The following is a 26,846-nucleotide window of genomic DNA, read 5'->3' as shown; positions in this document are numbered from 1 at the left end:
TGCACACGCCGGACTGACTGGCGTGTGCATGTTTAGTGATCCCACTGGACCATGGACCGGAGAGTGCCTGGAGGGGCGTAACTAAGTATCTACCCGATCCGACCAAGGTCGCAGATGCGGCGGACAAGGCAGAGCAGAGTGAAACCGCAGATGCGGTGGACAAGGCAGAGCAGAGCGAAACCGCAGATGCGGTGGACAAGGCTGAGCAGAGCGAAACCGCAGATGCGGTGGACAAGGCTGAGCAGAGCGAAACCACAGATGCGGTGGACAAGGCTGAGCAGAACGAAACCGCAGATGCTGTGGACAAGGCTGAGCAGAGCGAAACCGCAGATGCGGTGGACAAGGCTGAGCAGAGCGAAACCGCAGATGCGGTGGACAAGGCTGAGCGAGCGAAACCGCAGATGCGGTGGACAAGGCTGAGCAGAGCGAAACCGCAGATGCGGTGGACAAGGCTGAGCAGAGCGAAACCGCAGATGCGGTGGACAAGGCTGAGCAGAGCGAAACCGCAGATGCGGTGGACAAGGCTGAGCGAGCGAAACCGCAGATGCGGTGGACAAGGCTGAGCAGAGCGAAACCGCAGATGCGGTGGACAAGGCTGAGCAGAGCGAAACCGCAGATGCGGTGGACAAGGCTGAGCGAGCGAAACCGCAGATGCGGTGGACAAGGCTGAGCAGAGCTAAACCGCAGATGCGGTGGACAAGGCTGAGCAGAGCTAAACCGCAGATGCGATGGACAAGGCTGAGCAGAGCGAAACCGCAGATGCGGTGGACAAGGCTGAGCAGAGCGAAACCGCAGATGCGGTGGACAAGGCTGAGCAGAGCGAAACCGCAGATGCGGTGGACAAGGCTGAGCAGAGCGAAACCGCAGATGCGGTGGACAAGGCTGAGCAGAGCGAAACCGCAGATGCGGTGGACAAGGCAGAGCAGAGCGAAACCGCAGATGCGGTGGACAAGGCAGAGCAGAGCGAAACCGCAGATGCGGTGGACAAGGCAGAGCGAAACCGCAGATGCGGTGGACAAGGCAGAGCGAAACCGCAGATGCGGTGGACAAGGCAGAGCAGAGCGAAACCGCAGATGCGGTGGACAAGGCTGAGCAGAGCGAAACCGCAGATGCGGTGGACAAGGCTGAGCAGAGCGAAACCGCAGATGCGGTGGACAACGCTGAGCAGAGCGAAACCGCAGATGCGGTGGACAACGCTGAGCAGAGCGAAACCGCAGATGCGGTGGACAAGGCTGAGCAGAGCGAAGCCACAGATGCGGTGGACAGGGCTGAGCAGAGCGAAGCCACAGATGCGGTGGACAGGGCTGAGCAGAGCGAAACCGCAGATGCGGTGGACAAGGCAGAGCAGAGCGAAACCGCAAGTGAGGTGGACAGGGCTGAGCAGAGCGAAACCGCAGGTGCGGTGGACAGGGCTGACCAGAGCGAAACCGCAGATGCGGTGGACAGGGCTGAGCAGAGCGAAACCGCAGGTGCGGTGGACAAGGCTGAGCAGAGCGAAACCGCAGGTACGGTGGACAGGGCTGAGCAGAGCGAAACCACAGATGCGGTGGACAAGGCTGAGCAGAGCAAAACCGCAGATGCGGTGGACAAGGCTGAGCAGAGCAAAACCGCAGATGCGGTGGACAAGGCTGAGCAGAGCGAAACCGCAGGTGCGGTGGACAAGGCTGAGCAAAGCGAAACCGCAGGCGCGGTGGACAAGGCTAAGCAGAGCGAAACCGCAAGTGCGGTAGACAAAGCAGAGCGGGCAGACACCGCCAGAGCGGTAAGTAAAGCAGAGCAGAGATAAACCGCCAAAGCGGTGAGCAAAGACAGAGCAGAGGGGACAGGACTCTTTTCACACGGAACAGACTGGAAGGGAAAGGCAGAACCAGATACACACAAGGTACTTGCAAAGAAGTAGCGAGTGGACTCCAAACTCACAAACAGAAGTACAGCGACAACGAGTAGGAGTTAGGTGCAGGTTCAGACTCTGCAGAAAAAGAGAGGAAACGGACAAAGAGACAAAACAGATAACAGGTTAGGAGACAGTTCAGACAGGAACGGTACTGCAAGGAAATACAGGAACGAGCCTAGGTATAGCCAAAAGCTGGTTCAGACACTGCAGCAAAAGGGAGGAAACGGACATAGAAACAAAACAAGTAATAGGTTAAGAGACAGTTCAGACAGGAACTGTTATTGCTGCGAAATACAGGAACGAGCCTGGGTATACGGCCCCCAGAGGCAGAAACGAACAGGCTAGGAGCGTGTTCAGACAGGCCTGGGAATACAGCCTCCAAGAAGGCGGACAGGCAGGGAAGAACAGGACCTGGCACATTCAGAGACAAGGAGCACACTGAATGTTAAAGTTGCTCAGGCACCAGCTTCCAGGTGAAGCTGGTTTAAATATCCAGTGACAGACAGCAATAGGCTGAGGACGCATTAGGGGTGTGCCCACAGCAGCTACAAGAAACAGGAAGTAACCGGGCCGCCGCCCTAAGCAGTCAGAACAGAGACAAACAGACAGCATGAATAGAAGCCAGGCTAGCAGATTGGACTGATGATCAAGTTTGCGATCTTGCATAGTGAGAGATGGTGCACCATGCAAGCCCGCCACCAGGTATGTTACAATCATCATATAGGCAGTTCAGAATTGTTTAAAGGCATAGTAATCTTACTTTATGTAAACTTTTGACTTTGCAGTAAGTAATAAAAATGCCTTAAAACATTCTCTCTCTCTCATTATACTGGCATTTGGCAAATATTAAAAATTATGGTAATCCTAATTGACCTAAAACGGGAAAGGTTTATTCTAATTTCATGTCAGATATTGAGATAAACATGTTTTTTAATATAGTGTATGGAAACTTCTGGTTTCAACTGTATATATTTACTTAAGTATAAGAAATGCCCAGTGGCATAAAGTAACCACACCGATCAAAAGGAAAAAACGTGCGTTTGGCACCTAGCTTTGTCAATGGGTGATGGTGGACTAAACAACCAGGCTATTTACACATGTAGGAGCCAATCAAAACAGTTGTAACACAGGTGGATTGCTGCACATACAAAATGAATGGGACATCATCGAAGAAGCGGTAGTGGCTTCAGACGCTTTCCTCAGGTGGACCGCCCACTGAAAACAAGGCGCAGGAGACACCTGTATTCCCATAGGAGTCACGATACTGGTAAGCACAAGATAGCTTCACAATACAGATGGACAATGACACAAAACATAGTGCAAAAGGAACCCAGGAGTTTTTTACTGTAAAGAAATGGAATACTCTGCCATGGCCGAGTCAGTCACCAGATCTCAACCCCACCGAGCTGCATTTCACAAGCTGATCACAAAATTTAAGGCAGAAAGACCCACAGACAAACTACAACTGAAGTCACCGCAGTAAAGGTGGCACAGCCTCACAAAGGAGGAAACCCAGCGCATAGCTCCCAACCGTCCCGCATATTGTGGGACCGTCCTGATTTTAAGACTCTGTCATGCAGTCGTCCCAGCCAGGACCTTACTTCTTCCACGCAGTGAGAAGCAGACAATAGCCTGACATACCCCCCTCCATGTATCAGACTACGCCCTTTCTATCTCCTCTTCTACCGGTGGTTCAGAGAGCAAGCACACAGCATATCCTGATTCCGGCGTTCTCCTGGACTAGTCTAAGGTAATAATTTCAGCAGCAAAACTGCAATCCTCTTCAGTAGCAGCAGCTCCTGTGTGCTCCATTGTGTTTGGTTTCTTAGTTCCTGTGTGCCTGCAGCAACCCCATAGCACTGAAGAAGCAGGCATACACAGGGACTCAGAGTGCAGCTACAAAAGGGAGCACACAGGCTGTGGCTGCTGCTGGGGGGACCCTGAGGAGCAGACACGATGGATTGTCTCTTTTGCAGGCAGCATTTTAGTACATACTAGTTCAGTTCCTTTTATCATTACCTTACCATGGGCGTGGAGAAGAGTGAATATTCATTCTCTTTAGTAGTAGGCATAGAAAATCACTGAGCCGCAGCAGGAGCTGCAACCGCTGCTAAAAGTGTGCGCTAATAAGGAGAATAAATATTCACTCCACTCCACGCCCATATTCCCGGCATGGAGAAGAGAGAATATCCCCGCAGCTCACACCAGCGTCTTAGGGCACATGGCAGTGATGTCATGCGCTGCTCAGATGCTGATGTGAGCTGCTGCTGGCAGAACAGGACGCAGCGCTAGAACAGAGGGAAGGAATCTGAGTATGAGTGTTTATTTTTTTTATGTGTGCAGTGACAGGGGAGACATGTATACCAGGATTGGGGATGAGGGGACCATGCATACCAGGATTGGGGATGGGGGGGCCATGCATACTAGGATTGGGGATGAGGGGGCCATGCATACCAGGATTGGAAATGAGGGGGCCATGCATACCAGGATTGGAAATGAGGGGGCCATGCATACCAGGATTGGAAATGAGGGGGCCATGCATACCAGGATTCGAAATGAGGGGGCCATGCATACCAGGATTGGGGATGAAGGGGCCATGCATACCAGGATTTGGGATGAGGGAGCCATGCATACCAGAATTGGGATGAGGGGGCCATGCATACCAGGATTGGGGATGGGGGGGCCATGCATACCAGGATTGAGGATGAGGGGGCCATGCATACCAGGATTGAGGATGAGGGGGCCATGCATACCAGGATTGAGGATGAGGGGGCCATGCATACCAGGATTGAGGATGAGGGGGCCATGCATACCAGGATTGGGGATGAGGGGGCCATGCTTACCAGGATTGGGGATGAGGGAGCCATGCTTACCAGGATTGGGGATGAGGGGGCCATGCATACCAGGATTGGGACATGTGAACATGGCCTTACAGACACAAATAAGCAAGATGTCGTAGTGAAGCTACATAAAGATGACAAAGTTCTGGCGGCTCCGACTGAGAATTAAGGAACAAAAAATAATCCTCAGGTCCCAACTAGAGATGAGCAGGACGCACAGATGATGTTGCGTTGCCCTGGTGATCAAAAACCGCCAGGGACACCGGAATATTAGAAATTCACGGCCTCCTGTCCAGTCGTCCCAATGGTCCCAGATACAGTGGACAGTCCTGGATTTGGGTCTGCACCCTGCGTCTGCTGAATGGCCCTCATTACTAGCGCCCCTCTGACAACACCTCTTGCCAGTGGAGAAAGAAATGGTAAATGGGCGTTGATTGGGGTGTGGCCAGGGGCATGGCCAAAGTTTCGTACACCTCGTACACGCGAGGCTCCGCTCCGTACACTTCGTACAGACGCGTCTCCACTCCGTACGCCTCGTACATGCGCGGCTCCGCTCCATATGCCTTGTACACGCGCGGATCCGCTCCGCACGTCTCGCACGCGCGGCTCCGCTCCGTACACCTCGTACACACACGGCTCCGCCCCGTACTCCTTGTAAACGCGCGGCTCTGCTCCATACACCTCGTACACACACGGCTCCACTCTGTACATACACCGCTCCGTACACCTCGTACAAACGCGGCTCCGCTCCGTACACCTCATACACACGCGGCTCCGCTCCGTACACCTCGGATACGCGCGGCTCCGCATTGTACACCTCGTACACTCGCGGCTCTGCTACATCCACACTGTAAACCCCTCCTGACCCCACACATAAACTTCAGCTCATCCAGCACCATGACAACCAGCACAGCAGAGTCCTGCATCCACTGAGGCCCCTGATCATGTGACCCCTGACTCCTCCCCTCCTGTGACCTCATCACAGCTCCTGTGCGCACAGAGCAGCCATATATGTGGTGGCGGCTCTGCAGGTGGAGGTATGTGGAGACCCCATTACTGGGCGCAGGGGGCATTAACCCCTTCAGCACGGAGACTCTTTTGGGGTCTTGTGTTGCCCCTTTATAAGAATCATAAGGTTTTTGTTCTGTTTCCTGTAATAGATACATACGACCCAACTATGGAGTCATTATGCCCCTTATGCAGGATATATGATGCCCCCACACAGTGTAATGCCCCCATTATGCCCCTTATGCAGTATGTACGATGCCCCCATTATACCCCTTATGCAGGATGTATGATGCCTCCACACAGTAATGACCCCATTATGCCCCTTATGCAGGATGTATGATGCCCCCACACAGTGTAATGCCCCCATTATGCCCCTTATGCAGTATGTATGATGCCCCCACACAGTGTAATGCCCCCATTATGCCCCTTATGCAGTATGTATGATGCCCCCACACAGTGTAATGCCCCCATTATGCCCCTTATGCAGTATGTATGATGCCCCCCACAGTGTAATGCCCCCATTATGCCCCTTATGCAGGATGTATTATGCCCCCACACAGTATAATGCCCCCATTATGCCCCTTATGCAGGATGTATGATGCCCCCATTATGCCCTTATGCAGGATGTATGATGCCCCCATTATGCCCCTGTAATCAGGTGACTGGGTACAACGCACAGACATAGACAATGTGGGAGTAACCAATATAATTATTTATGTCCCTAATATGGGGGAATTGTGATAACTATAGCAACAGTGAATAATGCAGAACAGGGAGATTACAAGGTGAAATCTACAATATCAGATATACAATGAATTCTCCGGCTCACTAACTGTAAGGGTATGTGCACACGATGCAGAAATGAAGCAGAAAATTTCTGCATCTCCCTGGCAGAAAAAACGCATGCAGATTGTGCATGCGTTTTTCCTGCAGAATACATGCGGATCCACATGCGGATTCACATGCGTTTCTGTATGCAGATTGACAAGCGCTTTCCAGGCGATTTTTAGCATCACCTGGAAAGTGCTTGACAACTAGGTCACACTGTATAAATCCATGCAAACGGCATGGATTTATATAGTGTGACCCGAGAGAGTGTATATATTTACCTCCGATGGCCCGCACTGTCCTGCTCACTCCGTTCTCCCGGCTGCCGGCAACTTTGAATTGAAAGACCTGCCGACGTCAGCGTCACGTGACCCGTCACATGACTCTGACGTCAGCGCAAGTCCTACAACTTACTGTAAGTGCCGGGAACCAAGCAGGAGCGCTGCGCGGGCCGACAGATGGTAAGTATATATATTTTTTTTATTTTATTCTTGTTTTACAGCTTTTTAAATGGTACCTGGGTCCGGAGGAGAGTCTCCTCTTCTCCACACCCGGGTACCATCCGCACATTAGAACGCGCCAATAACGCAAGTACAGATGCAGTCTTGCGGAATTGGCGCGTTCTAATGCAAGTCAATGGCGGCGAAAACGCCGCGTTTATGCAAAATTAATTGACATGCTGCGGATTTTTGAGCGCAAATCCGCATCATGGGCACAGCACATGCGGATTTCAATTGGGGAACATTGCTGCCCTTCTACCATGCGTTTTTCATGCGTTTACGCAACTGCAAAAACGCCGCGGAAACGCATTAAATACGCATCGTGTGAACTCAGCCTAATAGCCGCCTCTAACCGTATGTTACTTTAGCTATTGACAAGGGTGATGGTCCCGACAAATATATATATTATATACAGTGGGTACGGAAAGTATTCAGACCCCTTTAAATTTTTCTCTCTTTGTTTCATTGCAGCCATTTGGTAAATTCTAAAAAGTTCATTTTTTTCTCATTAATGTACACTCTGCACCCCATCTTGACTGAAAAAAAAAAAAGAAATGTAGAAATTTTTGCAAATTTATTAAAAAGAAAAACTGAAATATCACATGGTCATAAGTATTTAAACCCTTTTCTCAGTATTGAGTAGAAGCACCCTTTTGAGCTAGTACATCCATGAGTCTTCTTGGGAATGATGCAACAAGTTTTTCACACCTGGATTTGGGGATCCTCTGCCATTCTTCCTGGCAGATCCTCTCCAGTTCCGTCAGGTTGGATGGTGAACATTGGTGGACAGCCATTTTCAGGTCTCTCCAGAGATGCTCAATTGGGTTTAGGGCAGGGCTCTGGCTGTGCCAGTCAAGAATGGTCACAGAGTTGTTCTGAAGGCACTGCTTTGTTGATTTATCTGTGTGCTTAGGGTCATTGTCTTGTTGGAAAGTGAACCTTCGGCCAAGTCTGAGGTCCAGAGCACTCTGGAAGAGGTTTTCATCCAGGATATCTCTGCACTTGGCCGCATTCATGTTTCCTTCAATTGCAACCAGTCGTCCTGTCCCTGCTGCTGACAAACACCCCCATAGCATGATGCTGCCACCACCATGTTTCACTGTTGGGATTGTATTGGGCAGGTGATGAGCAGTGCCTGGTTTTCTCCACACATACTTCTTAGAATTATCACCAAAAAGTTCTATCTTCGTCTCAGACCAGAGAATCTTATTTCTCATAGTCTGGGAGTCCTTCATGTGTTTTTGAGCAAACTCTATGCAGGCTTTCATATGTCTTACACTGAGGAGAGGATCCGTCGGGCCACTCTGCCATAAAGGCCCGACTGGTGGAGGGCTGCATTGATAGACTTTGTGGAACTTTTTCCCATCTCCCTACTGCATCTCTGGAACTCAGCACAGTGATCTTGGGGTTCTTCTTTACCTCTCTCACCAAGGCTCAGTTTGGCTGGACGGCAAGGTCTAGGAAGACTTCTGGTGGTCCCAAACTTCTTCCATTTAAGGAATATGGAGGCCACTGTGCTCTTAGGAACCTTGAGTATTACATAAATTCTTTTGTAACCTTGGCCAGGTCTGTGCCTTGTCACAATTCTGTCTCTGAGCTCCTTGGGCTGTTCCTTTGAGCTCATGATTCTCATTTGGTCTGACATGCACTGTGAGCTGTGAGGTCTTATATAGACAGGTGTGTGCCTTTCCAAATCAAGTCCTATCAGTTTAATTAAACACAGCTGGACTCCAATGAAGGAGTAGAACCATCTCAAGGAGGATCACAAGGAAATGGACAGCATGTGACTTAAATATGGTTGTCTGAGCAAAGGGTCTGAATACTTATGACCATGTGATATTTCAGTTTTTCTTTTTTAATCAATTTGCAAAAATTTCTACATTTCTGTTTTTTTTTTCAGTCAAGATGGGGTGCAGAGTGTACTTTAATGAGAAAAAAATGAAGTTTTTAGAATTTACCAAATGGCTGCAATGAAACAGAGTGAAAAATTTAAAGGGGTCTGAATACTTTCTGTACCCACAGTATATATTATTTTCCCTAGCGGGGGTTTCCGGTTCTTCCCCCTAGGATGCAAGTCCTCCTGACAAAGTTTATCAAGGCTCGCTGGGCCGCCATCACTTCAACCAGCCTTGCCCTGCTTGTTGTAGTAGCCTGGACCAACCCCTGTACCATACGTCAGTGCTGGAAGCAGCAGCCTGGCTCACTTGCGCCTCCCACTCTTCACCATAGGCGTATACTCCCGAGAGGAATCTCCTCGCGGATCTTCGGTGCTTATCCAACTGTGGGCATTTCTCATTCCCGAAGTACTGGGGTCTAGTTCTCTGGCCTTGACTGGTGTAGTTGAGACTTCAGCTCTTGACCGGCGCAGGTCTGGTTCTCGGGCTTTAGCTAGCATAGACTGGATTCTGGGACTCATCTGGCACCGGCCGGGTTCTGGTGCCCGGCGCACCACAACGCACTGCCTTGGGCTCTTTACCACGGCCTGGTTCCTCAGCTTCAGATTCCCCTGCACATATCGTGCTTGATTCTTTGCTTGGCAACAGATCTGCTCCCATTTTAGGGAGCTGGCCTTTTATGTCAAGAAACTGGGTCATCAAAGTCACCTTACCAGGTGAACCATCTAGACTCCTTCCTGAAACTCTACCTCTTCCCATTGGTTCTGGAGGGTTCCGCTTGGATGACAGATGGCAATCTTCTTATACAAATGCTGCATAACACTGAGGATTTTCGCTTTTTATGGCGCTTTATGGCGCACAATCTTACACCCCTTATGCAGTATGTATGATGCCCCTCACACAGTATAATGTTCCTACAGTACTGCCATCTCTCATACAAAAGATATTTCCACAGTTCCACCATCCTCCCCTCAAACACAGTATAATGTTTCCACTGTACCACCATCCCTCACACACATTATAATATTCCCACTGTACCACCATTCCCACCACACACAGTGTAATGTTCCCACAGTACTAGCATTCCCCTAGCACAAAGTTTAATGTTCCCACAATACCACCATCCTTCCATGCACATTATAATGTTTCCAGAGTACTGCCATCCCCCACTAACAGTGTAATGTTCCCACAGTACTGCCACCTCCCCACACACAGTAAAATTTTCCCACAGTACTGCCTCCTACATACACAAAATGGTACTATCTACCCCATGGCTAATTAATAAATTCTCACTTAGCCCCATTCTTGGTGCAGATGCTAATAAACCCAGGACCTATGAGATATTTACATATTTACCGCTACGGTAATTTGGTAATAAACCCTAATTAAAGGATTAACCCCTTAAGCCCTGCGGGTGGTTTGCACGTTAATGACCGGGCCAATTTTTACAATTCTGACCACTGTCACTTTATGAGGTAATTACTCTGGAACGCTTCAACGGATCCCCCTGATTCTGAGATTGTTTTTTCGTGACATATTGTACTTCATGATTGTGGAAAAATTTCTTCGATATCACTTGCGTTTATTTGTGAAAAAAACAGAAATTTGGCGAAAATTTTGAAAATTTTGCAATTTTCAAAATTTGAATTTTTTTAAACCCTGAAATCAGAGCGATATGTCACACAAAAGAGTTAATAAATAACATTTCCCACATGTCTACTTTACATCAGCACAATTTTGGAACCAAATTTTTTTTTTGTTAGGGAGCTATAAGGGTTAAAAGTTGACCAGCGATTTCTCATTTTTCCAACAAAATTTACAAAACCATTTTATTAGGGACCACATCACATTTGAAGTCACTTGGAGAGGTCTTTTTGACAGAAAATACCCAAAAGTGACACCATTCTAAAAACTGCACCCTTCAAGGTGCTCAAAACCACATTCAAGAACTTTATTAACCCTTCAGGTGCTTCACAGGAATTTTTTGAATGTGGAAGAAAAAAATGAACATTTAACTTTTTTCACAAAAATGTTACTTTAGACCCAATTTTTTTTATTTTCACAGGGGTAACAAGAAAAAATGGACCCCAAAATTTGTTGTGCAATTTCCCCTGGGCACGCAGATACCCAATATTTGGGGAAAAAACACTGTTTGGGCGCACGGCAGGGCTCGGAAGGGAAAGAGCGCCATTTGACTTTTTGATTGTAAAATTTGCTTGAATAATTAGCGGACGCCATGTTGTGTTTGGAGAGCCCCTGTGTGCCCAAACTTTGGAGCTCCCCCACAAGTGACCCCATTTTGGAAACGAGACCCCCCAAGGCACCTATCTAGATGCATAGTGAGCACTTGGAACCCCCAGGTGCTTCACAAATTGATTCGTAAAAATGAAAAAGTGAAAAAAAAAACACTTTTTCATTTTTATGAATCAGTTTGTGAAGCACCTGGGGGTTCCAAGTGCTCACTATGCATCTAGATAGGTGCCTTGGGGGGTCTAGTTTCCAAAATGGGGTCACTTGTGGGGGAGCTCCAATGTTTGGGCACACAGGGGCTCTCCAAACGCAACATGGCGTCCGCTAACAATTTGAGCCGATTTTCCATTCAATTTGTTAGCAGACACCATGTCGCGTTTGGAGAGCCCGTGATGTGCCTAAACAGTGGAGCTCCCCCACAAGTGTCCCCATTTTGGAAACTATACCCCTCAAGGATTTTATTAAGGTGTATAGTGAACATTTTGAACCCAGAGGTACGGCACAGAATTTGTTTACATTAGGTCATCATATTGAATATGTTGTCATTATTCTTGAGCACAAGTGCTCGCTACTTGAGTTTGCATCGGGTACTCAGGTATGCACCATGTACAGCGTGTGCTCGAGTGACATGCTCAAGTCCCTGCTCCGCATGTTTCACGGTTATTAGACACCCAAAAAAAAACATGCGGGGATCGCTCGTGCATGGCAGGCAATCCCCGTAAAGTTTTTTGGCCGCGAAGCATATGGGGCAGAGACTCGAGCATGTCACTCAAATACCCACGATACTCAATGCATACCAGAGCACCCGATGCAAACTCAAGTAGCGAGCACTTGCTCTCAACACTAGTCGCCATATCGTCATCTTTTTCTTACTTTTGAAAAAAATCCCAACCCCAGCCATAGCCCTAGCACAACCCTAGCCCTAGCACAACCCTAGCCCTAGCACAACCCTAGCCCTAGCACAACCCTAGCCCCAGCACAACCCTAGCCCCAGCACAACCCTAGCCCCAGCACAATCCTAGCCCCAGCACAACCCTAGCCCCAGCACAATCCTAGCCCCAGCACAACCCTAGCCCCAGCACAACCCTAGCCCCAAACCCAGCCCTAACCCTAGCCCAATCCTAACCCAAGAGTTTATTTTTGACGCCGTTCCTTGTGCGGTATAAGTGATTAGACGACTTTATTCTTCGGGTCGGTGTGATTACAGCAATGCCAGAATCATATGGGGTTTTTATGACTGACAGCTGTCACACACTAAAAGACGCATTTTTTGTAAAATCTAGTTTTTGCATCGCCATATTTTGAGAGCTATAATTTTTACAGATTTTGGCAGACAGTCATGTGACGGCTCGTTTTTTGCGGGATGACTTGACGTTGTTATTGGTGCCATTTTCAGGCACGTGACATTTTTTGATCGCTTTCTATTCCGATTTTTGGGAGGCAGAATAAACAAAAACCAACAATTCAGGAATTTTTTTTTTTTTTTATTCTGTTCCGCGTGTGGTAAAATTGATGAGGTAGCTTTATTCTTCGGGTCAGTACGTTTACAGCGGTACCACATTTGTATCATTTTTCTATGTTTTGGCGCTTGTACACAATAAAAGCTATTTTATAGAAAAAAAAATTTTTTAGCATAGCTTTATTCTGAGAGCTATAACTTTTTTATTTTTCGGCTGATGGAGCTGTATGGCGGCTTGTTTTTTGCGGGACGAGATGACGTTTTCAGCGGTATCATTTTTATTTATATGCGTCTTTTTGATCGCGTGTTATTCCACTTTTTGTTTGGCGGTATGGTGATAAAGCATTGTTTTTTGCTTCGTTTTTTTTTTTTTTACCGTGTTCACTGAAGGGGTTAACTAGTGGGACAGCTTTATAGGTCAGGTTGTTCCGGACGCGGCGATACCAAATATGTGTACTTTTATTGTTTTTTTTTTTTTTTTTTTTATAATAATATTTATTGATGGGTACATTATATTTTTATTTTTGGTGTATTATTTTTTTTATTTTTTTATAATATTTTTGCACATTTTTTTTTTTTTTCCACTTTCACACAGTTTATACACTTTATTACTTTGTCCCACTCTGGGACTTTCACTTTTTTTTTTCTGATCGCCTGCATGGCACAGGAATGAAGCACCATCCCTATGCCATGAAGGCTGTCAGAAGTGCACAGTGTGAAGATTGCTTGGAGATGCACTGCGCATGCCCAAGCAATCTTCCTGCTCTCTGGTGACCCGGATGTTGTCATGACGACATCGGGTCGTTATGGCAACACCCGGGAATCCTTTGCAGACTGCGCTGGAAGCCGGAAGAGGAGGTGAGTATCGCCGATCACCTCCCCTTGCCCCCGCAATGCCGCGATCGACTTCGATCGCAGCATCGCAGGGGTTAATGTGCTGGGAGCGGTGCAGGACCGCTCCCTGCACATAGTACCGGGTGTCAGCTGTGACAATCAGCTGACACCCGGCGGCGATCGCGCCCACACAGCCTGTGTGCGCGCGCGATCCCCATGACGTACTAATACGGGTCTGGCTCTTAAGTCCCAGGGCACAGACGCGTATTAGTACGTCAGATGTTATTAAGGGGTTAAAAGCATTAAAACATGATTTATCTTTAAAAGTGGTATATCAATTTAAAATTTCGCCATATTATCTCCACTATGACTGCAGGAAGAAAGAGCAAGAAGCAATTAAGATTTTGGACATAGAAGTGGCCAATTTATTGGTACCTATTGGACCTATGGTGCTAAAGCAAAGGCTTTAAAAGGTAAGTGACTCCATTTTTTTATTGCATTATAACCCCAGCCCCCTGAGGAAGCCAGTCATCGAATGGACATAGAGAGTACTACTGAGAAGTTGTACCGATGGACCTCAGCCAGTGAGGTCCTCACAAATCAACTGGGAGCTTAGAGTAGCTCTCAGGGGCCGTAGTGACACAGGGGATGATGAGCCTTCTCATAATGGTTTGCTGGACTGTTGTGGCTTGTAACAAAAGTTATGTACTGCTACATGTAACCAGAAAGTTCCGGACTGCTTCTTCTGCATTATGCATTCATGCGCTGCATTCAATCACGCAGTTAAATCTGCATGTGTTCATTGAACAATGCGGATTTACCATATCTAATACATTCTATGTGGAAATTTCTGTTTGCGGAGACTAGTGTCTTAACAACAGAAATTAACATGCTGTGGCTCATAAAACCGCACCTCTGGTGAGTTTACGCAACGTCAAATAGAAGCACAGTGGGCATGGGATTTCTATAAATCCCTTCCACTGTGCTTGTAATGTGGAATGTAGCGTTTTATACGCAGCGCAGGTGAGCTGCATCCAAAACGCTGGTATTCCTGATTGTGGGCACGTACCCTTGGACATTGTTCTTCCTCGTTCATCTCCACATCATCTGGTCCAGGCTTGCAGAGTCGGGAGATATGAGTTCTCTATATATATATTTTTTTCCTTTTGAGGTTCGGGGGCCAAATTATAGCTATTGTTGCTATGGACGTGACTTACCTAACATTGCGCAATGAATCTGTTTTCACTATAGTGACTGATATTTCTTGTTGATAAAACTGTAATATTTTTTTCACTTTAAACTTTTTTTTAAACAACACTGATTAGTGCGATCATACAACATACAAACCTCTGATTGCTCCGGTGATGCACTGTACTACTGTAGTGCTGTGTATTATCACTGCCTGTCAGTGTAATACTAACAGCCCCATACACAAGAGATAAGTGTTGCCTAAATGGTCATTTGGCAGCCGGCTATCTCTCCCAACTCTACCGTACACACAAATGTTCCAGCTTTCCTGTGGTCTGTATGAGAGAGTCGCCTCCAGACTCTTCTAGCGGAGGATTATCTACAGGAAGAACAAATGGAATAGCCTCTGAAATTCAGGATGCCAGATCCCTCCCTGCCCTGACATCATCTGCCGGTAGGCCCCGAATACATTGTATAGTCGACTAAACCCCACTGAAATCAGTGCTTTAATGAAACTTTAGTCTAATGTGTTTGGGGGTGTTAAAAGGTAACTTATTACTATCGAGTACTTGGGTGAGGAGGGGAATTGAGCCGAACATTGTCAAACCTTCTTAGATGCCATGTTTCCTTTTGACAGCAGCAAGTGGTTAAACTGCCAAGATTTCTGTTGCAGCCGCACCTGTGCCATCCCTGCAGTGTACATCTATGTTCTGGTGCCCTAAAGAGTTATTTTTTTTTAAAAAACAAATGTTTAACCTCTTAAGAAATAACAATGGGCCTAATACGTTTTGCAAGTTTCTTTCTTTTTACAAGAATTGTTGGTGCCAGTTTTCTTTTGAAACATTTTAATATCTGATTTTTTTCTGGTGTATTTTTTGTAATATAGGAAAGCCTGAGGCCAGAAATAAACCCCATAAAAAACTGTATATGGAGACTTTGGTATCAAATCATTTCTATCTGCGGTGTTTGTGCAAACAAAAAAGCTTTTATAAAAGCCTCAAACTTCTGTGTGTAAATCAGTCATGAGATCTAACATGGTAGAGCCCGGGGAAGACGGGAAACATTCATATAGACGGCCGGTGGAGATGTAGTCAGTGACGGACTCTGGCCAAAAATGTTTCTAGAGCTGTAGTAGAAATGAATATGTCATCCTCATCATGAAGTAGTTATTTCTCATGTCACGTGTAATGAATATCTCCTGCAGTATTGATAATGCCAATTCCAGTGTCGGTAAATGAGACGACAATTAGTGTTATGGAAGATGAGTCTATGAGAAACGCATTCAACTGGAGAGGAAGAAAATGCTTGTTTTCTGTGGCATAAAATATATAGGTTTTATTAGTAGATGTGAAGAAGAAAACGAAATACTGTAAAATAATAAATCTCCTCATATGTTTCCCTTATTATCTCCAGTAATTGTATTATTACACAGGATTTTTATGATGTTACATAGTCTCATCTTCTTATTCAGGTTTCTACAATATCAGATCCTCTCAGAGAAGATCTTCTAGATAAGAGAATTTTCTTGATTTACCCATCAAAGATGGATATGGACAGAGACAAGATGGCGGAGAGGATATTACACCTCACCCTGGAGATCCTCTTCCAGCTTACTGGAGAGGTGAGAGATTCTGATGATGTCACATTACATCATTCTTATCTATGGGAATAACAGATGGACACAACTGGATAGGTGAGGCCTCTGGAAATGTCTGTAGTGAGATTTATTAATGAGTTTCTCCATTACCAGGATTACATAGTAGTGAAGAAGACCTCTAGTGAGCGCTGTCAGGACCCTGTGTCTGAGGGATGGAGAAGACCCCTGAGCCCAATCACGGGGCCTCCACCTTACACCCTGATACATGAGGACATCAATGACCAGAAGATCCTAGACCTCACCTACAAGATGATTGAGCTGCTGACTGGAGAGGTGACACTGCTGGGAATGCTGGGACATTATACAGTAATGCTATGAAGAGATCAGGGGATGACTGTATCATTGTATGTGTCAGGTTCCTATAAGATGTCAGGACGTCACCGTCTATTTCTCCATGGAGGAGTGGGAGTATTTAGAAGGACACAAAGATCTGTACAAGAACGTCATGATGGAGGTTCCCCAGCCCCTCACATCACCAGGTAATAGACAGGACTAAATACACATGGCCTATAATTATCTGTATGTAAAGGATGAATTCAGTCCCTGTATGTGTTTCCTCCAGACCTATCCAGTAAGAGAACAACACCAGAGAGATGTCCCCGTCCTCTTCTTTCACAAGACTGTAAACAAGAAGATCCCAGTGTTCCTCAGGATCATCAGGTAGATGAAGAGAAGGTGTCATGAGATCTCCCCTATGATGTGTAGACGGCTGTGAGGGTCTTGTGCTCAATTTTGTTTTATCCACCAGTATTATATGTTTTATACTTGTGAAATGAGAATGGTGGAGATGGCAGGATTAAAGCTGATCATAGATGTGACTTCTTCATCTGTCTGTGACTTTTACAATATTTGTTTCAGGGTGAAGATCTGACCCATATTAATACTATAGAGGCATATGTAAGGGGTGATGAGCGGTGTGAGGAGGAGATTCCTACATATGACTACCCAGGTGAGTAGTAACCACTAAATGCAGAGAAGTCACAGATTCTTCTCAGTCACCAGCTGTGGCTGCTTTATTGGTAGTGCAGTCCGGTCGTATCACAATCGTGTGATCACCATTTTGCCGCTCGATCACAACATTCTCCTCCATCCGAAAATATTCAAATTACTTTGTGAATTGGGAAAGCCCTTTTCTAGAGAACTTACAACCTGGAGGATCCACCTACCCCCTGGGATTAGGAGACGCTGTCCGTTACCTGCCCAGATCTGTAAACTGTAAAGCCAAATGACAGCGTACGTAGAATGTGCTGACAAGTTAGAAAATCACTTGAAGAAAAACATTATGATGGGCTTGTAAGAGAAAGCGGAGGGTAATGATGCTGTTGGCTTCCTAGAACCCTGATATCTTATTGGATGAATCTACCTTCTCTCCCTTCTGTGCTGCTGAATGTGCTCATATGGTCCCTACAAGACCAGGTCCAGTCTTTCTGGCCAAACTTCACTTTTATTATTGACAACATTAAATGTGCAGTGAGGCCAAGTGTGAATTTCTGTACAATAACAGCAGAGTTTCCCTTTATCCTGACTTTTCAATTTCTTTTTAAACCAACTAACTTCAAACAGGATTGTGATAAACTATACAGAAAACATTACACCTGTGCCATGATATATCTCTAAGCTGTGCGTGGCTGATGGCTGTAATATACATTTATTCACGCCTGCAGGAGATGTGTTGGCTCCAGCCCTGGTTTCATGGAGTCACTCCACGTCATAAATTCCATTATGTTTTCGATCCTAAGGAATTCAGATTACTGCACAATCTCTCCTGAAATGGGGAGCTGTCACGAAAACACCAATTGGTCAGACCTTGCAGCTCTCTGGCGCCCCCTTATCCTGCTGGTCAAACACGGTATTGACCGAGGATAAGCACGGGCGCAGCTGCTCTAATTTATGTCGACTATTGGGGCACGTGATGTGACAGGACGTATATATACCACCAGTTCCTTCCAGGAACGTACAGTGCTGGCCAAAAGTATTGGCACCGCTACAATTCTGTCAGATAATACTCAGTTTCTTCCTGAAAATGATTGCAATCAAAAATTCTTTGGTATTATTCTCTTCATTTAATTTGTCTTCAATGAAAAAAACACAAAAAGACTTGTCCTAAAGCCAAATTGGATATAATTCCACACCAAACCTAAAAAACGGGGTGGACAAAAGTATTGGCACCATTTGAAAAATCATGTGATGCTTCTCTAATTCGTGTAATTAACAGCACCTGTAACTTACCTGTGGCACCTAACAGGTGTTGGCAATAACTAAATCACACTTGCAGCCAGTTAACATGGATTAAAGTTGACTCAACCTCTGTCCTGTGTCCTTGTGTGTACCACATTGAGCATGGAGAAAAGAAAGAAGACCAAAGAACTGTCTGAGGACTTGAGAAACCACATTGTGAGGAAGCATGAGCAATCTCAAGGCTACAAGTCCATCTCCAGAGACCTGAATGTTCCTGTGTCTTCCGTGCGCAGTGTCATCAAGAAGTTTAAAGCCCATGATACTGTGGCTAACCTCCCTAGATGAGGACGGAAAAGAAAAATTGACGAGAGATTTCAACGCAAGATTGTGCGGATGGTGGATAAAGAACCTCGACTAACATCCAAACAAGTTCAAACTGCCCTGCAGTTCAAGGGTACAACAGTGTCAACCCGTACTATCCGTTGGCGTCTGAATGAAAAGGGACTGTATGGTAGGAAACCCAGGAAGACCCCACTTCTTACCCCGAGACATAAAAAAGCCAGGCTGGAGTTTGCCAAAACTTACCTGAGAAAGCCTAAAACGTTTTGGAAGAATGTTCTCTGGTCAGATGAGACAAAAGTAGAGCATTTTGGGAAAAAGCATCAACATAGAGTGTACAGGAAAAAAAAAGAGGCATTCAAAGAAAAGAACACTGTCCCTACAGTCAAACATGGCCGAGGTTCCCTGATGTTTTGGGGTTGCTTTGCTGCCTCTGCCACTGGACTGCTTGACCGTGTGCATGGCATTATGAAGTCTGAAGACTACCAACAAATTTTGCAGCATAATGTAGGGCCCAGTGTGAGAAAGCTGGGTCTCCCTCAGAGGTCATGGGTCTTCCAGCTGGACAATGACCCAAAACACACTTCCAAAAGCACTATAAAATGGTTTTAGAGAAAGCACTGGAGACTTCTAAGGTGGCCAGCAATGAGTCCAGACCTGAATCCCATAGAACACCTGTGGAGAGATCTCAAAATGGCAGTTTGGAGAAGGCACCCTTCAAATATCAGGGACCTGGAGCAGTTTGCCAAAGAAGAATGGTCTACAATTCCAGCAGAGCATTGTAAGAAACTCATTGATGGTTACCGGAAGCGGTTGTTCGCAGTTATTTTGTCTAAAGGTTGTGCAACCAAGTATTAGGCTGAGGGTGCCAATACTTTTGTCCGGCCCTTTTTTGGAGTTTGTGTGAAATGATCAATGATTTGATTTTTGCTTCATTCTCTTTTGTGTTTTTTCCTTGCAAGCAAATTAAATGAAGGGAATAATACCAAAGAATTTGAGATTGCAATAATTTTCAGGAAGAAACTGAGTATTATCTGACAGAATTGCAGGGGTGCCAATACTTTTGGCCAGCACTGTATATATACCTCTGACCAGCCACCCTCAAACCACAATATCACATAAATACTGGTATACTGCCACCACCAATCGCTTAACAGGTGGATTGGGTACCCATTAGGTAATGTGAATTAGCGGGTGAGGAACGTGTTTGCTCAACATAGGACAAGAAGAACGAAGCTGGTAAATAATAATGATTTACTCCCGAAAGTGGGCAGTGTTTACAAAAGATATACAAGATATTATAAAAGAGACAATGTACATATATGAATAAACAGTTATTAAAATAAAAGGGATAAGTAATAGCAAAACCTGTGCCACGTTGTGATGGTCTCAGATTCTGTGGGGGGGACGGCTCCCCGGAAATTAGATTTGATTCTTCCACGCAGCGTGGTGTGCATGCGTCTGACGTCCCGGGGCAAGAATGACTTAAAAAATGGCCGTTCTGGTTTTTAGCAAAGGGGCCAAAACATTAGGAGACACCCATGGTGCTTACCTCACACGGGGACTCGGCTTTGTGACCCCACCCAGCTGCAGAAGACCTAAAACTCCTTCAGATTTCATATCTTGGTGTGGGGGGGGGTCCCACATCCAAGATGGAGACATCATGTTTGCCGTCACCACTATTCATGAAGACGGATATCAAATATGAAATCTCTATGATGCTCAGAACCCATTTCCCGGGCTTCCGGTGGTCTCCTCGTCACGAAAACCACACCATCACAATTGGAAAAAGATGACCATCTCAAAAATGTGGTCCCTGTGTTTCTGACAGTCATGTGCATTATTAAAATCGACATTAAATGTTTGTGCAGCTAAACAATAGGATTGGAGGGAAAAATCCAGGGTATACCAGTGCTTGCTCTGGGCTGAGGCTTTATGACGCTCATAAAAATTCCTGAGGTTTGGGGGAAAAGCAACAGTGAGTTCTATGTAAAACTCTTACAAATGGACAGGGGGGTGGAGATTTGAGACAGCTCTCATTTTTTAAAACTATGACCAAAAATACATTTTGCCTGACAGGAGCACTAATACTTTCTCTACTCTTCTCATCAGGACTCATAGTAGCTCCAATGGTCCACCATAAACGACTGCAATTCCGGTTTAGTGTTGTAGTTCTCCCCTGATACATATATTGTTGTTGGGGATGTAACATATCTTTTATTCTGTCTTTTTTTACAGGTTCATTTTGTATGATAGTTTGAGTGTGGTGGAATCGGCCTGACTCACTTATGTGACTCTGTAACTCCCTCGTTGTCTTTAAAAGAAGGTCTCCATTATGTCTTCCCAATGCCCGAGGTCTAAATTTAAGACACCTCAGCTCTGCACTATTATAAAAAGTTCTCTTTAAATGTCTAATATTTCTTCTTGAAACTCCTCTGACAGAAAATATATTGTCCCTTATCATAGTTTAGATTACGAAGAGCCACCGAGCCCCATACTCCAATTACCCCAGAGAGGTTTCACCACTAGTTACTCGTTTTTAACTGATGGAGACTATTGAGTTTGATCATTTCAGTAGATGTGTTATTGTGTATAGTCACAGTTTTTGACTTCAGTGATCCTCTGATTTAACCCCTTCCTGCAGCCAGTTTTGTGTTCCTAATCAGGGTCCATTTTCAAATCTGACGTGTGTCACTTTATGTGGTGATAACTTTGGAATTCTTCACAAAGGATAATAGGAAACAAATGGACCTTACAAATTATGTTCCAACTTCTCTTGAATTTGACAATACCCTATATACAGCTGTACACTACTGTCTGGGCACATGGCAGGTTAAGAAGGGAAGGAGCGACATTTAGCTATTGTATTGCAGATCTTGCTGGAATAGTTTGCAGACACAATGTATTGGGGGCACTGTTCATGGTCACCTGACAGCTCAAAAGATGGCCACCACTAACAGGCTTGGTGCTATATAATCCATTTTCCAGATCCCAGGGACTGCCTTGCTTATCCCCAGAGGAGATGGGACACACCATTTACAGAAGCCTTAATATAATAAAATGACAGAAAACCAGAGCAGTAGAAATCACCATAAAGTAGCTTCATTTTGAAAATTATAACCTTCAGTGAATTAATCTATAGGAGAAGTGAATATTTTGACTCCACAATCACTTTCCAGAAATTAGCACACAGTGGATGTTGGAGGGTGAAAATTACACATTTGCCATTTTACTGGTTCCCAGATTGTGCTCTAGGAGACACACACCGTAAATTAAGTGGGTTCTTCTCACTATAGTAATGCCAAATACATGGTTGCTAAATATTGTTTAGGCACACTTCAAGGCTCAGAAGGAAGGGGGAGATTTGACTTTGGGAGACCGTATTTTGCTGCATTGGTTTATGGATGAGTAGAAGTTTTTATTGGTATTATTTTTGCCTACATAACATTTTTTGATGGCTTCTTATTCCATATTTTGGAGACAGAATGAACAAACAGTTGAACACTACGCTCTACTGGTTCATTCTATGAGGTTTTCACTTTTCACTGTCATTCTGTCAATAACTTGCCATTTCTACAGACATTTAAGTAGAAATGTTCAAAAATGTAAACTCAAGGATATTTCATTCAAAATTATTAATTGTTTTTTTTCTTGGCAGATGACTGTACCTGGAGATCAGAGAGACAGGAGATTTTTAAATCGGATGATCTTGAGATCCCACAGGATACAATTGAAGTGAATGCCATTTCTCCAGATATCCCATCTTCCCTTCAAAGCAAAGATCTATCATCTAAGCCTATGGAACAGGTCCTGTCTTCTGATTCATTACCGACTATGAAAGAAAAAAATCAAAATAAAAAAATAAGCATTAAAAAACGAACTGCTCCTAAAGGAAAGAGGTCATTTTCACTTTCAGAAAATGGAAATAGTTTTACCCTCGAAAAGTCTATTCTTAAACATCAAAAAATACACACAGCGGATAATAGATTGTTTTGTTCCAAATGTGGCCGAAGTTTTAACCAGAAATCAGTTTTTGCTGCGCACCAGCGAACTCACACAGCGGAGAAGCCTTTTTCATGTTCAGAATGTGGGAAATGTTTTAACCGGAAATCACTTCTTAATATCCACAAGAGAACTCACACGGGGGAGAAGCCTTTTTCATGTTCAGAATGTGGGAAATATTTTAACTGGAAATCACTTCTTAATATCCACAAGAGAACTCACACGGGGGAGAAGCCTTTTTCATGTTCGGAATGTGGGAAATGTTTTAACTGGAAATCAGTTTTTGTTAGACACCAGAGAACTCACAGTAAGGAGAAGCCTTTTTCCTGTTCAGAATGTGGGAAATATTTCAACCAGAAATCACTTCTTAATATCCACAAGAGAACTCACACGGGGGAGAAGCCTTTTTCATGTTCAGAATGTGGCAAATGTTTTAACCAGAAATCAGATTTGATTAAGCACCAGAGAACCCACACAGGGGAGAAGCCTTTTTCATGTTCAGAATGTGGGAAATGTTTTAACCAGAAATCCACTTTGGTTAGTCACCAGAGAACTCACACAGGAGAGAAGCCTTTTTCCTGTTCAGAATGTGGCAAATGTTTTAACCAGAAATCAGCTTTGATTAAGCACCAGAGAACCCACACAGGGGAGAAGCCTTTTTTGTGTTCAGAATGTGGGAAATGTTTTAACCATAAATCAGCTTTGGTTAATCACAAGAGAACTCACACAGGGGAGAAGCCTTTTTCATGTTTAGAATGTGGGAAAGGTTTTAACCAGAAATCAGCTTTGGTTAATCACCAGAGAACTCACACAGGGGAGAAGCCTTTTTCATGTTCTGAATGTGGGAAAAGTTTTAACCAGAAATCAGCTTTGGATAGACACATGAGAACTCACACAGGGGAGAAGCCTTTTTCCTAATCTTTTTTTTTTAATCCAATACATTTTTATAGATATTTTTTTATTAGGTTTTTTTTTACAAACCAAGAAACCAGTACATACAGTAATAAAATAACATACCATAGGATGACATACATGCATCTCTCCTATATATCCTTTCAGCTTGCCCATTACCGTCTGATAACTTGCAGTCACTATATCTTACAATTAACATTCCACATTCTTGAAATTTCTTATATAACCATAATATTGTAATAAACATTATAATCCTATACACTTATAGGTGTGCTATATTACTGTTAAATATGAATTATGGATATTCATTTTTTAATCTGAATTCTATATAGATCAGCTTCGAGCTAGGTTTTGCTGACAAGACATTCAGGCTATTCGTGTCTTTTTAGCTCAGTGTAAGTTAGTGCCATAAGCAGAACAACAGGTGCTGTGAGGGGCCAATATAACCCACACAGGGTGGGGGTCTCGGGGTCTCTTTTCCATTCTACATTACATGGCTCAGTCCTAGGATCTAAGAGCTGAAGAGACAGCTGACATGTAGGCCCTGACACACGTGCTGGACACAGACAGACGCAACCTACCATTCAGGATCCCAGGAAAAGATAGGTGAATTTCAACTAATAGGCTAATTATGGACAAATGGAAAATCACTTTGTAACTATTTCACCTATTTTATGTAACTGCTGGAATTATTCTTTTTAATGGACAACCCAAGAATAAATAATATATTCTTTGAACAATCGCATCTGATAAACAGTCCTATCTATATATAAATATACAAAAATAATTATATTTAACATTTTGGCGAGTCCCCAGTCCTGAGTTTTTTTGTGCTTTCAAGTGGCTTCCTTCTCCTTGAACAAGGTGGGGGAGAGGAGGAAAGCTTTTGCTGAACACCTGTTGTCCAAGTGTCGGGAAATCCACTAACTTTGTCACAAGAATCAGAAAGAACCTACAGATGATTGAGGACTGATATATTCTCCAGATGGATTGACAGGCACCAGAAGTACTACAAGGATCAGAAGTACACTGATGACCAAACCCCAGTGTAAAGGAGAATCTGAGAAATCTGAAGTTAAGGAAAAATATGGATATTATTTCTTCTTTTCTAAGCAAAGTAAACTAAAATTAAAGGCTACTGACGAGACTGACTTAGACGTTTTGTGGCTTAGCTTATGCGCAGAATGTGAAATGGAGAATTTAAAATTAGATTCTAAGCTGGTGTCCTTTTATAGAGACAAAGAGAAGTTGAAAAATATTTTACAATTGGTTGACATTTCACAAACTTGTGTCAGAAAAGTCAAAGCATGACTGTGTAATAGTGTAAAGGATACTAATGATGTTACTGATTCTGACTGTAATGTGGAAATTGAACAGGATAACAGCTACTGAAGGTGACCGTCTGGTGACAAAGAGACTGACATGGGAACGGACAAAAGAGAAACTGACATATTAAGTGATGTAGGAGGAGACATGATAATTGACTCAAGTGATGTAGCAGGAGCTTATGTACAAAGACCATTAAAACTAGAAGAAAACTTAAAAGCTACACAGGCCAAATTCCAAATTAAAGTTAGGAAAAATTTGTTAAAATTATAAAAAATCATGCCAAAATCCATGTCTGTACAGGGTGGGCCATTTATATGGATACACCTAAATAAAATGGGAATGGTTGGTGATATTAGCTTCCGGTTTGTGGCATATTAATATATGGGAGGGGGAAAACTTTTCCAGATGGGTGGTGACCATGGTGGCCATTTTGAAGTCTGCCATTTTGGATCCAACTTTATTTTTTCCATGGGAAGAGGGTCATGTGACACATCAAATTTATTGACAATTTCATAAGAAAAACAATGGTGTGCTTGGTTTTAACGTAACTCTATTCTTTCATGAGTTTTTTACAAGTTTCTCTTTGTTTACAGCCATTGATATGTCACAGAGGTTAACACTTGAGGAGTGGATAGAAATTGTGTTGATGTCTGGTGAACGCGCAGTACTCAGGTCATTGCAGCAGATTCAATGCAAGACACCCTATGAGACCACCCATCTCCCATGCTACAGTTACCAAACTGCTTGCCAAATTTCGTAAAACAGGTTCAGTGAACATCCCTTCAGCGGATATTAGCTACTCACAAATGGCACCCTTGCAAAATCCAGCTGCTGCAGCATCTCAACGAGGATGACCCAGATCAACGCACTGAATTTGCAGAATGGGCAAAACAAAAATTGGAACAGCATCCTCAGTTTACACAGAACATTATATTCAGTGATGAGGCAAACTTTTTGTGAATGGTGAAGTTAACAAACAAAAACACCGCTATTTGTCTGACACTAACCCACAGTGGATAGATCCCTCCAAGACTGTTGGAACACAAAAAATGATAGTATGGTGTGGTATATGGGGTACAAAGATAGTGGGGCCATTCTTCATCAATGGAAACCTCAATGGCACTGGATATCTGAAATTGCTACATGATGATGTGTTGCTTTCTTTATGCACTGAAGATGGCACGTTCCCTGAGTTTTTCCACCAAGATGGTGCCACCACCACATTATGGGTGTCAGGTCCAAGCATTCCTACATGAACAGTTTCCTGGAAAGTGGATTGGTCATCATGGGCCAGTTGAATGGCCACCAAGGTCTCCTGATCTGACCCCCTTAGACTTTTATCTTTGGGGTCATCTGAAGGCAATTGTCTATGCTGTGAAGATATGAGATGTGCAGCATCTGAAACAAATGATACTGGATGCCTGTGCTTGCATTTCTTCTGGGGTGTTGCTATCAGTGTGTCAAGAGTGGGAGAAGAGGGTTGCATTGACAATCCAACACAATGGGCAGCACTTTGAACACATTTTATAAGAGGTCATAAACTTGTAAATAACTCATGAAAGAATAAAGTTTTATGTTAAAACCAAGCTCACCATTGTTTTTCTTATGAAATTCTCAATAAGTTTGATGTCACATGACCCTCTTCCAATTGAAAAAAATAAAGTTGGATCCAAAATGGCCGACTTCAAAATGGCCACCATGGTCACCACCCATCTGGAACAGTTTTCCTCCTC

General features: G+C 44.4%; 3 protein-coding genes across 3 annotated transcripts in view; 2 read left to right on the top strand and 1 right to left on the bottom strand.

The window, feature by feature from the left end:
* Nucleotides 1-16,211, top strand: part of LOC141198563 (uncharacterized) — a 23,093-nt gene extending 6,882 nt beyond the window's left edge. Inside the window, exon 4 of the mRNA XM_073662991.1 lies at nucleotides 16,168-16,211. Within this exon, the coding sequence (XP_073519092.1) occupies nucleotides 16,168-16,211 (44 nt within the window). The remainder of the gene's footprint in view (nucleotides 1-16,167) is intronic.
* The window catches only part of LOC141198613 (uncharacterized), a 171,917-nt gene that overhangs the window by 78,691 nt on the left and 66,380 nt on the right, over nucleotides 1-26,846 (bottom strand). The gene's annotated exons all lie outside the window — the stretch shown is intronic.
* Nucleotides 5,686-26,846, top strand: LOC141198602 (uncharacterized). Its single transcript, XM_073663026.1, has 8 exons — nucleotides 5,686-5,771; nucleotides 13,885-13,981; nucleotides 16,168-16,317; nucleotides 16,447-16,626; nucleotides 16,709-16,832; nucleotides 16,916-17,013; nucleotides 17,212-17,302; nucleotides 22,529-26,846. Exons 3-8 carry the CDS (start codon nucleotides 16,240-16,242, stop codon nucleotides 23,788-23,790), a joined length of 1,833 nt encoding a protein of 610 aa, XP_073519127.1. The 5' UTR covers nucleotides 5,686-5,771; nucleotides 13,885-13,981; nucleotides 16,168-16,239; the 3' UTR covers nucleotides 23,791-26,846.

This window comes from Phyllobates terribilis, unplaced genomic scaffold (assembly GCF_046119375.1).
Source record: "Phyllobates terribilis strain yellow unplaced genomic scaffold, ASM4611937v1 Scaffold_98__1_contigs__length_5973952, whole genome shotgun sequence".
NCBI lineage: Eukaryota > Metazoa > Chordata > Amphibia > Anura > Dendrobatidae > Phyllobates > Phyllobates terribilis.
Note: the sequence above shows the minus strand (reverse complement) of the source record. Positions and strands in the feature narration are given on the sequence as shown.